We start from the raw sequence: 12,553 nt of genomic DNA on the forward strand, positions 1-12,553 counted from the left end.
AAGAGTGGTTTTCCTTCATATAAGTATCAGCCAAAGCTCTAGAGCAACGTTAATTGAAGAGGCAGGAGGAGAGTCATTGTTCTTTTCCCTGGTAGAAAAAGTAGAGCAGTTTCTTCACTGATACCACAACAAACTGAAAGCTAGGATATAGCTGAGCCTTCCCTGAACACATTTTCCACCTGCAATTTCAGTAACAGGTTTCAAACACCCCCTTTGCCTCCACGGGGGCGGCTTTCTAAATACTTCTTCTTCATTGTCAATCTGTTTCCTCTCTTGAACTCGTTTCATATTTAACTTTTGCACTGAGAGTACCAGAGGCATCTTTGCTCCACCACACTCCTAAATACCAGGCTTCGTAGTTGATAGATGTGTTTTTTGCATATTCATGGTCTTTGCCTCTGCTTCAAATGTTGTTACTTCACTCCCGTCGTACAAAAATGTCATGAAGATTTAGCAACCCAGAAATAAAAATCTATTTTCTTGTGGTTACCCTTGTGATGACAATAATGAAACAAAAACGCAATTTCACTTGCTTGTCAGGAAAAGTGCCTCCCTGCTGACAAGCACAATCTTGTAAATTTTTTTATCCAGCCTGAAAGGAAGGTATCCCAGTTCTAACTCAGCCATGCGGCATTTCTAGCCACAGGCACCATTTTTACAACGGCTGGCACACCAAACATAACTGTTCCATAGAATTAGTTCTTTAAGTACAGAATGAGTCCCATTTTGTCCACAGTCGGGAAACTGAGGCAGCAGAAGGGTAAATGAGCCCATTAGGACCGTGACTCCGCCTGTGAGAGTCAGGAAAAGACCTCACATCTTCCAGGGGCTTCACCCAGAGGTCATCATTGCCCTGTCTACCCACAGGCTCACAGACATACAGCTGCCTCAAAGAGCGCGCGAGAGCCTGGAACGAAGCCCTGTCGCACCCAAGTCTTCTGCAGTCAGGGGTTGGGTAGGGGTGTGGGGGACCCAGCTGAAGCCAAACCAGCAGCCTTTAAGAAACCGAAGTATTGGTTTGTGTGGTGATACTAATGACAGGCTATCTTCAGTATTTTCAGCTTACATAAGCACCCAGAAATGCAGATCCTTGCAGAAAAACCATGCCGACCATCTGAGTCATCTGAGTCAAGGCTCGTTTTAAGGGAAAACCAAAAATCCAGGGTAATGTTATGTAAATCAAAAGTGAATAGCGATTGCTCTGTGGCTCTGGAAATAAAGCCAGCACTAGCAGGGAACAATACACCGGCTCAGTTTACCAATACCTCAGGCTGACCCCAGACACATAAATCTTTCCTTCACAAAAGTGCCCTTGTAACTCTTGAAGACGCAGCCCGCACGGTCAGCGCTGGGCGCGACAGGGATAGCCATGGGGCCTCTGCACGTGATGGTGCCGCCTTCCCTCTGCCATGTAACGCACAGCTGCCCGCAACTCTCTCCCTCTGCTTTACGGAAGGACCACCTAAGTCACTCGGCTCCCATGGAGTACAGCACAGAGGCCTCTTGTGCTGACTTTCTATTTAAGACATGTTTCTCCGCAGGCATTTTAATTTACTTGGATGAAAGCAGTATTGTTAAAGCTTTTCTTTTCACCATCTGGTTTATTATTTCCCTTTGGTTTCAATTTCTATTCAACATTTTCTTTTTTTCCGTACAGAAGATCTTTCAGAGCAGCTGATTAAGAGCTGTGACCTTAAAAAGAAACCAAGAAAAGGTAAAACCATCCCGGCTTCCCAAAACACTGAACAGGAGCAAAAGAAGCCAAGGAGAAAAGATACACCGGCTTGGCACACCCCACCACCTCTGACAGGTGAGCAATACATCTCTTGACTTTGAAATCTGAATTCAGCGGAGGGGACTGAATCTGGGCAAAGGTCTGGAGACCTCTCACTCACTTATGTCCCCTGGGGCATAAATGGGCAAGAATGGGCACAGGGCATGGGGGCAAGAACGTGCCTCCATGCCCTGTGCCCCTGGGAAGGCAGTTGGACAGAGATGCTGACTTTCTCAAAGGCAGTCTCTGTTAGGTGAAGGGGTTTCTCACCAGGTCTGGGAATATCGAGGCGAGTGGGTGTTTGCCCTGGAAAATGTGCTCCCTTGTTGCTCACAATCTTGCTGCCTTCACCTGAGAAATGAAGTGTATTTATCCCTAGCTGCTGAGCCGTGCCAGATGTCCTGATTTGCATTGATCTGAATCAAAAAGGATCCAGCTCAGCCCCTGAGCTTCCTCGTGAAACTCACACCCAGTGCTGAGGGGGAGGCTGTGAATGGGGGGAAGGCTGGGAGGAGACCAGAGAAGCACACAAGCCGGCTGCAGGTTACTACTCCTGGAAATCACAGGGCTCTTGTGCTTATGGGGACTCGGGCAAAGGGTGGGTGTTCTGGGAAGCCAGAAACCACCACAGCAACAAAGGGGCTCCTTGTCGGATACTCCCTGCTGCTGGGCATCTACAGACCTCTGAAGTTCGGCAGCCAAATGCCATCAACCTGGGGAAGGGAAGAATGAGCAGGAGCTTGCCACTGAAACCTGATGATGTTCCAAGATCAGCAGTGGGAATAAATGTTTGTCACTTCTCCCTGCTAACAAGCACTCCTTGTTGCACTCTCCAGGGAGAGAGCTGTGCTCTTGTATCAGCTGCGTTAAGTTCTTCCTCCCATGCTGCACATACACAGAGGGCTTGGCCAGTAACTACTTGCACGGTCCCCTGCGTCCCCGCACCAATTCACTAAGTCAAAACCAAGCAGCTGGGATTTTCCATTATTTGTAATCCAGATATTGAACTTGACTCTGTTCGGCTTTCCCCCGTACCCTTCCCTCAGCAATTCTCTCTTAGGGAAGAGCAGCTCAGAGGCTGGAGAGCTGCATTTTGTGCCCTCAGTGGCTATATCATAAAGGAAATATTTATTCACCAGTGAAAACAGGCTGTTTCTGTGTTGTCACAATTGCTTGCGAGCAGAGGTGTGAGCATCCGTATGATTAAGCTACTTTGCTACGGTGTCTAAGCTTCTGGAACAGAAGATGGCACTCATCTTCACGACGATTTCTGATGGGCTGCAGTTTAGTCCATTAAGTACAACCAGAAGCCAGCTGGCCTGACAGCATCACTGTCTACATATAACCTATGGGGTACAACGGCCTTGGAGGAAACATGTATCATTGCAAAACGTGAAGAGAATGTACCCCATGCAGAGCAGATGATGCACTAGCGCAGCCTTACTTCAGAGCAGTCACTGGGGAAGTTACACAGGTGCGAATTTCTTCGATGTGAGCAGGGCTGAAGTGGCCTTTTCTTTTTTTTTTCTTGCCTGCAGGCATCCTTTCAGACTTTTCTGACAGCCTGCTGAAAAGGTATGGTATCACAGAGAAGCCGCAGAGAGAGAGAGTGAGTCCAGGCTCTCAGATCACTGAAACGGAGCAGAAAAAGCCCAGGAGAAAAGATACGCCTGCAATACACATCCCACCCTTGATAATAGGTAAGGCACTTACTTAGGTAAAGGTGTTCCAAGGAGGAAGCAAAAAGTGGCCCGTGTCAGAGGTGTGCTTGGGAGGAGGCTGGAAGGAGGTTGCTCTGCCCAGTGTACTTAGCGGTTCCTGCTAAAATGGACCTATTGGGTCAAAGCAGGTAACAGCAGTGCCGGATCATGGAAAGCCTTTTCCACATCCTCTGCTCCTGTTCGGGGGATAGAAGAGAAGGGGAGTAAGAGAAGACATTAGGTCATTTGAAAGGTCAGCCACTGCTCTGCTTCCAAAGCTGAGCACATCCCAATTTTTAGGTCACCAGCACTAACGTGGCTCACGCTGCCTCGAACAGTCTGGAGCAAAGCTGTCCTGATTAACCTCCTCTTAACTCCACAGTCCCTGACATGCACTGAGGAGACCAAGCAGGGGTGAATCTCTCGTTTACAGCACCTAAAAGATAGTTCTGTGCTTCTGGCATGACATGCAGTGCAGCAGCTAACCTGCTTGGAGACCATATGAGGTCAGCCAACCACGTTTTGGTCCTACGACCTTTTGTTGCATTTCCCACATTCCTCTATCACAGAAGAGCCTCAATTCACCGATCTTTCTGAAGGTATAAAGCACCGTGTAAATGTGAATTACTAGCGCTAGCTAGGGATGCAGGAACCAGGACACGGTTGTATGCCATGCTCTAGCCCTTTCCAGCTCACAGGATGGAGCAAGAAATGAACGGACAAAAAGACAAACAAACCAACCCCGGATCCAAAACTAGTGCCCAAACAGGAGAACATTGTTCCCTGAAGAATCTTCTCACACAAACCAGTTCTGCTGTGGGCTGGCACTACTGAGCAGCGTCACACTCCATGGAGAGGCCCTGAGACACGTACTTTGTCCCTGGGTGAATACGCAACAGCTCCGTACATCACGCACCTGAGTTTCAGGTACACTTTGAAAGGATTTTCCTGTACGCCTAAAAATTATAAGGTGTGCAAACGACTTCCCCAGTCCAGAGAGGCACCTCTACTTGTAGACATCTCCTTTCTTTGTGAATATGAGCCTTCATAACTGACTCAAACATATGTAAGAATTTTTTCATTTAATCAGTACGAGGCTCCCAAAAGCACAGAGAGGCATGACCAAGTTTGCAGGATCATGGCAGGAAGTGTGGTGAATATTGATCTGCCTAAGGAAAATATTTTTTTTATTTGCTTATTAAACTGAAGCATTCCAATGGCTTGCTGCATCAAAGCTGCTGTAAGTGAGGCCCTGGAAACCTGGTGCAGTCATTTGCTGGGGGAAATGAAATCTTTCATACAACTTCTGAGCCCAACTGCAAACGCTCCACTTTGAAATACTAATATAGAGCACTGATAATGAACGGCTCATATAATTGCCGGAGGAAATTACCCACCAAATCACCTGAAATTCCACGTGACAAATAAATTAGGTGGGGAAAAAAAATCATAGTCTTTTACGGATTTATTCAGAAACAGACGCTAAGGCAAAATTTTTCAAAACATTTGTAAAAAATATTAGTCCTGTGTATATGTTGGGAAAATGTTAGAACTTAATGCAATTTTCAGTTTTCAATTACACCTTCAATGCCACTTTGCTGCCTACTGGCGAAGCCTCCTTCCAGCACCCAGCGTGGACTCAAAGCAGTGGGCTAGGTGCTGCCTGTGGACAGCTTTTCCAGACCCTGTCTCCCAGGTCTGTTTTTCAGTGCTTGGCCGCCAGACTCGTGTCTGTCTCAGCGGCAAAGCAGCCTATGTGTTTAAATGCCTCGATTTCATCCCCTCCCCGCTCTAAGGATGCATATTTTCAAGACCCGTACCAACACACAGCGTTCCGTTGGTTGGGTTTCACCAGCTCCATGACTAGCTCTGAAGAAGTGACTCATTGTGGCTGAGGGCTGGTCCAGTATTTACTACTTGTTTACTTTCAGGGTTATCCCCTCAGGTGGCAGACGGAGCACAAACAAACTGAGCTCTTGCAGAACTGCTGTGCAAAATAGAACCTGAATTATAGACTCGGAGACCTGAGAAGCCCCGGCAGGTCTATGTGCACTAAATAAATACAGACAAGCTGGTCTGCCCCTGTGCTGCCGCAGTGAGCAGCACATTCGGTGCCACGTGTATCCCTTGTGACCTGCTGATGAGGATTGTCCATGTTTCTGACACTTCCCCTCCAAAAAACTCCACTTAATTGTAGTAACAGAGCTTAATTACCAGATTATCTTTATAAGCAGCTGCCCACACGAATAGCTTTGCTGTAAACGTAGCTAAATCTGGCAGCTGTGTTGTCTCTCTCCATTTTGACCAGCTGGTTACGAGCACTCTTGGATGGCCCCTCTGCTTCTTGGTGGCCAGAGAGATTTTCTATCTCAAACAAAAGCAAGTCAAACAGACTATACAAAGTGCCAAAAAATCAATGTATCTACTGGATGGCACGTGACCCGAGCGAGAAGCAGACTCAGCTTTACACCTTGCAAACTCCCAGTCCAAATGGGAAATGCAGGTACAGAAAGGGGGCTGCTAAATAATGTTCTGAATGTTGGTGTGTGGAGGAACCCACAGGTACCCATCCAATCCACGTCTGCAGAAGGAGACTAAGGAAATTAGTCCTCAGCCAGCTTAAATGTCTAAGCCTGAGCGTCACAAAACTCTCCCCTACAAGGGTCGGACTTCTAAATGCATTCGATCTTCAAACTCCTGGCGAAGCTGTGGAAATAACATTGTGCCACATGCATACAAACGGGTCTTGAGCAGAGGTCTGCTCCAGTGGCCAGCCTCCCTTCAGTCAGCCAACACCTTGGCTTCCTGAACCGATTGGACCAGAAGATAAAACACAATCACAATTCTCATGGTCTTCTTTCCCCCGCTCACTCGACAGTGAATGATGAGAAGCTGATTCAAGGCCTTTACTCAGCTCTGGGACACTCTATGGCCATCCCCACTTAGGAACATATTCAATTAACTGAAGTATTTCTGAGAGCCCTTCAGGCCTGTGGGTTTCAGCAAGAATGTAAATACATGTGTAAATATGGGACCGCGGTTCCTGAAATGTGGCTGCTTAGGGGTTCTTAATCAGATCAGAGATAACTGGTGAAGCCACAGTTTCTAATCCTCCTCCTCCCTCATGCCCTGAAAACTAGTAAGGAAGCTCTTTTAGTTGACATCACTCCCCCTCCGAAAATCTTTGAGTGACGTAGGAGAGGCACAGCAGTTTAATGCCACTCCTTTCCTGTGCCGGGGATGTGGAACTGGTGCCATCTTGGTGGTTTCATTTATTACACAGGAGGAGTGGTTTAGATCTGGGTGGCACCTGGTGAATGGTTGATTTCAGCCAGCTTCTTTTTCTGCCTAACTTTGTGCTTCCTCACAGAAGTTTTCACATCTCTGTGAACCTTTGAGGTCCTGGTCTCTAGCTAAAAATTTCAAGTTCTGTTGAGAAAATGTGACTGCATTGTATTTCTACTCTGCATTCGTTAGTCAGATCCCTCGGCAGATGTTAACAGAACAACCCACCAATCCTTAAAACTGTTCTGCGGGATGAGCTGCATTTCATAATACACACAGCTGGGAAAACAGAGGCAGGGAGGTGAAGTGATTTACTTAAACAGCACACAGAGAAAGGCTGACTTACAAATGTTCCCCAAATCCAACATCCTGCTCACAGCCTTAAGCCCAGAATTTCCAAACCGCATTCAGTAAAGCACACGTTCTCCACCAATGATTACATCAAAGAAAAAAAGTCCTTTCCAGGTGTTAAAGAAATAATTCTAGCTTTGATATCCTATTTGTATCCCCTTTCCACTGTTTTGCACTAAAAGGCTGATTTTAAAGGCATATAGTTGTCCTTGAAGCTGCTGGTGGTCCATGATCTGGAAAGTCAATAGCCTGCAGCTCTAGGCTACCTTCTCCTCCAAGCTTTGAATCCTGAGCTCTACAGGAAACCTTTGGAGTTCATCAGTCACTAAAGTGACTCGTTGACAATGATGCTTCATCTTGCTACTGACTGTGCTAAGCGTCTGGCACACCACTGATGTGGGTCCAGCTGAGAGCTGGGGACCTCTGCTTGGCTCGGACCTTCCAGCTGTCTCTGGCATCTGCTCTACAAGGGCTAGTTTATGTGCTATAACCAGGCCATCAGAATTACGTCAGCATACTTTTCTTTCACCACTTTGTAATTTAAATAAGAGAGTGGACGTGATGATAAAGCACAGCACAGCTTTATTAAGCCTACATTCGTGACCTCTTATTCCTGAGTTTACCCAAAGAACAGGTTAGCTCTCATCAAATGACCCATTGTAGCTTCACATTTAAAGCATATTTTAGTTACGTTTTCCTCATTCCTCAAATACTCCATGAAGAAAAAAACAACAAACCCCACCACCACCACTCCCCATAAAAAAACCCCTAAAACCCAAACCCCATGATGACCCAGAGACAATGGGGGAGGAAAAAAAATAATTGTCTGTACTTGCCTAAGTTGTCTACATGAATAGAAGTCTGGGTGGGGAACATTTATATTCATCTCCACAAAACAGCATAATTCTTTGCAGTTAACAATGGCTGCTTGAACAAATGAAGTCCTTTGTGTTTCAAAATAATACTCCTTCATACCTCCCAGTTTATCTCCTGGCCCGACCGAAAGCAGTTAGTTCACAAGAACCGCTCATAAGTGAAGGGCAGTGTAGGTTAACGTTTTCGTTAATTCATCACCTCTTGAAGAGACTCCAGAGTTGAAGAAAACCTTCCTGTGTGGTATTGCTCTATTTTCAGACCCCATCACGACTGAAAGCCTCCTCTGTGCGAGGGCTTTCGATGCAGAAGGAAGCAAACCAGGTTGGTTTGACAGAACAACTCAGCTGGTTAGCACAGACTGAGGGCAGACAGTAGAAACCCAAATTAGGGAGGGATTTCGTTGGTCTCGACACAATGGTAACCCTCATCCTGTTTTCAGATGATGTTAACCTCCACACCAAGGAATGTGGCCATAAAATATATTTCACAGGTCACTTGCTTTTTACTGGGAACAGGCAAAACCAACACAATCTGTTAAAACAGGGATCAAGAACATTTTCTACCCAATGCATTGTCCTCTCTTGACTCTCTTTAATTTCCAGTGAAAAAAGCAGTTACGGTGATAAGTTGCTATCACATAAAAGCCTCAAGATTCATAGAGTTGGACTTACTGGTTTAAGTGAGAGAGAGAGAGAGAGGGAGGGAGAGAGAGAGGAGGGGGAGAGGCAATGATTTTTGGAAGGTATGATCCACAACCTCATCTGTCTTCACACTGATCTTAATCCTTTCTGCAGTTTATCGACACTATAGAAATTCAGCAGGGATGGCACTTGGCGTGTGGGTATTCTGACGTTTATCTCTTTTGGCATCTGCATATGCAAAATCTAAGTAATATTGCTATATACGTATAGAAAACATACACGTGTTCATACAAGCTGACACAGGCACAAAGATTAATCACAATATTTCTCTTTTTTTGCTTCCCAAACCCTTTTAATGAACAGGTTCCCAGATGAAACTGCAGTGAATGTCTCGTTTCACAGGTAGCAGAAATACTCTGGACTTAAGATTGCCTGATAATTTTAGCTGAAAATGCAGTGATCCAGTTTGCTAAATGTCAAGAGAATGATGTGCCAAAATAAATTAAGAGTTAACTCCCATGATGTTGGAAAACTACATTAGGTTCAAGAAATTAGAGAGGACTGAAAAATTCTTATCTTGATATTTTCTATAGAAGTAATGTTTTAAATCAAATTCTTTTTTCTCTATCTCTTTTTTTTTTTGTCATTATTTTATTTTTGTTTTGTGTCCTTCTGTTTTAAAGGCACTAAGCTGCTTACAGAAGAAAAGCAAACAGTGATTATGGAAGATGAAGAAAAGGATGGAGACACGATCCCCAGTTAAGACTAGAGTGATATTTCCAATAATGCAGTGTAAATAATTCTGGGTCATTCAAAGTGGCAGCACATAGGAAAAAAAAAAGTCCTTTCATTTTTACAAATAATAATTTTCTCAAGCACGCACTTGAATTTAAATTCTCTTCAAGTGCTTCTCTGCATCTCATGAAATCCCAGCAAGCATCATAGGAGATGACGACAGAAATTTCTCGAACATGTGGGATTGGAAGGATTCGCTTGGTTTACTAAAAGCAGCTTCCCAGGGTTTTTGTCCGTGAGGAAACCACCTCAGATCAGATCTAGCTTTGTGCAGCGTGGTGATAAGGGCGACACTAAGGACACCACTGGTGCTAGATAGCAGAGGGGTTGGTAGCACAGAGCAGCAGCAAAACACCAGCTAATGATTCAAACTGCACTTTCCCCCTGACATTTCGCCTCATTTGTCCAGCTTTCCTCTACTGAAGTAACTCTGACCACAGTGAAAATCCGCGTGTGTAGAGCTGGTGGGGTAGATGGAGAGGGTGGGCGGGCAGGAATCAACCGTAGAGTCCCTGTAATGTGAAGCAAACACTTCTTCTGCCCAGCTCTGCTCGTGACTTGCATCTGTGAGGCAAAAATGGTAGATTTACCACAGAACAAACAGTCACAGCTCAGGGCTGTCAGCACTGACACATCAAACAGGACGGAGAGCTCTTTGAGAGCTCTTGGAAGAGAAACGTACCAGAAGTCAACGCCTGCCTGTTACACCAGCGTAGAATATTGATTTTGTTTTCTTCAAAGGTTTTATTCCTGGGTTGGCAAAAGATGAACTACTTGGATGGTTGATCCTTTTACTCTGTATTTTTTTCTTTTGACATCTGCTTTTTAAACTGAGTCCTAGGCTGGCAGTTAGGAGGGAGGGACTGTAGAGATGTGAGGGGAGCGTAAGAACGGAATGAAACAAATAGTGTTACTCAACGGCATACACATACTGCAAGGTGGACAGGCACCATACTTGGTTTTTAACTGTTTACCTCACAGATTCAATCAAGAATTGTTTTCACAGCCAGCTACACCCTCAGCCTCCAGCATTTGGACAAACAGGGACGGGAATATTATGCAAAATAGGTAGAACTGGGTAGTTTTGTGCTTACCTTAATAGCTCTGTGCTAGACGGAGCAGCACTGCCAGCTGGACCCTTAGCGGAGGTGAAAGATTACCTAGCCTGGCAGACTGAACTTAGCTCTCTTTCAACAGCCTCAGGCAGTCAGCTGAGGAGCACACTAGTTTAGATTTCATTTGCCACAGCAACTGACCCTGCATCTTTCAGGAAAACGCAGTCCATTCGCAGATACTCAGCCTCAAGATGTAATCAACAAGCTTATAATAAATAATCATGTATTGAAGCGAACAAGAGGGCGGCTATATTATTAATGGAGTGCCTCATACCTAGGAGATGTCCTTTTTTTTATCTTGTTGCTCTATCAGAGAGGAGATAATACTTAAAATATAATCGATCAATAGTTCATATAACAACATTCAAGTAAGGTACACAGTAAAGCACATCACAGCAACCACGTGACAAGAAATACATGCGATTTGATCTAGCTTTACCGGTGAAGCGGGTGAATATTCTGTGCACAACACAGCACGAGTGAGAGTGTGGAGTCCTGAAAAGATTCAAACAAACAGATCAGCGATGGATTAGCCGTGAACAGGTACTTGTTTAGACATGAAGTTCCCCAACGACACAAGGCAGGAGCACGAGCAGGATGTGACTGACTTCACTGCTCTGAAGAGGATTTGTTTCCAAGCCTGGGGAATGCTGACACAGCTTAATACAAAGGAAAAACCAAAAGGGCACGCTTTAAGCAATGTTCTTCGCCATACAGGAGTTATGGTGCCAGTGACATCTCTGACAGCACTACAGCCTAATTTACCATCCCTGTGTAGATCACCTTGAAGGCCAGCTGTAAAGATGCCGCAACATACATCATTTGCTGCAGTTCATTCAAAATTGCATATTCATAGCCTGGTAATTCGGCTTTTACTGGTTTTCCAACCAGGAGCAACCTGAGCAACTAAAAAGTAACTTCTCACTCGACCAGTTAAGCAAAGAGGAGTTTTTGCAGTGTTCCTAGGAAGCAGTGTGATGAATCATTTCTCAAAGCTTTCAGCTGCCTCATTGCGCTCTGTGCAAGTGTTAAATGTTACTGTATTTGGGAGTAAGATGCAATTTTTTTTGAAATCAGGAAAACACTGCCCCTTCCCCCAAAACCAAGCCTTTAGGTGGTGCAGAAGCGTGTGTGGACTGTGCAGTGGCATGAATGTGGTTTACTGGGTTCATTTATTGTCGTTCAGGCTCTGAACTCTCCCTTTAAGATCAGACACACAAATTGCACAAATGGCTTCCCCAGGCAAACAGCTGGAGTGGGTGTGTCCTGGGGCAGAAACGCTTTTGTCCCCACTGTCCCCAGAGGCCCCCCATTGCCATTACAGCGCAAATGGAAGGAAACGGAAAGCACAGAAACAAGCTAAGCTTTTCCACAGGACTGGGATGCTCCAGCTCCAAGTCACTTACATTTCCTGCACATAAGCATTGCCTGCTTGAGGGTCTCAGTAGCTGGATTGCATCTCACCCCAGAAGTCTGGGCAGGACAACCAGCCCGAGGTCTCGGGAAGAAAGAATTGCTTCAGTCAGTGAACAAAAGCCTGACTGCAGGCAGGAAGTACTTAAGGGCTAATATTTCTGGAGCAAATTCTCAATTAACCTCTACCTGGAAACTAGGGGGCAAATCTCCATTCACACTCAAATCGGTGCAATGGGATTTTGCAGCCTTGCATTTTAGCAACTTCCAGCTAAGGACAACAGAGAGCCCATCGCCAATCTCAAGGGGGTGTTATGAGCATTTTTTGTAGTGCTAAACACGAGGCTTGTAGGTTAAGTATTTGCTCAGCTAAACCGCAGCAGAAACAAATCCGAATGATGCTGTCGCTAACTCACTATATTCACAGATAAAGCACCGTTTGCATGCATGGAGTTTTGTGACACTTATACTGAGACTTTGTCTGGCTGCAATTTTGTCTTACTGGTTAATAAATTGATAATTAAATAATGCTTTGACCACTTAAATTAACAGACCTGTTTAGAGATCATAACACTATCTCCCTACATGTCCTACGCCATTCCT

The 12,553-nt window shown here is 45.2% G+C and overlaps 1 protein-coding gene across 1 annotated transcript in view; it reads left to right on the forward strand.

Moving 5' to 3' along the window:
- PPP1R17 (protein phosphatase 1, regulatory subunit 17) overlaps positions 1–9,488 on the forward strand; it is a 9,850-nt gene extending 362 nt beyond the window's left edge. Inside the window, exons 2-4 of the mRNA XM_010135949.1 lie at positions 1,658–1,810; positions 3,313–3,474; positions 9,311–9,488. Coding sequence (XP_010134251.1) covers positions 1,658–1,810; positions 3,313–3,474; positions 9,311–9,390 — 395 coding nt within the window. The 3' untranslated portion in view covers positions 9,391–9,488. The remainder of the gene's footprint in view (positions 1–1,657; positions 1,811–3,312; positions 3,475–9,310) is intronic.
- Positions 9,489–12,553: the final 3,065 nt, after the last annotated feature.

Source organism: Buceros rhinoceros, unplaced genomic scaffold, assembly GCF_000710305.1.
Source record: "Buceros rhinoceros silvestris isolate BGI_N320 unplaced genomic scaffold, ASM71030v1 scaffold12235, whole genome shotgun sequence".
NCBI classification, from domain to species: Eukaryota; Metazoa; Chordata; class Aves; order Bucerotiformes; family Bucerotidae; genus Buceros; species Buceros rhinoceros.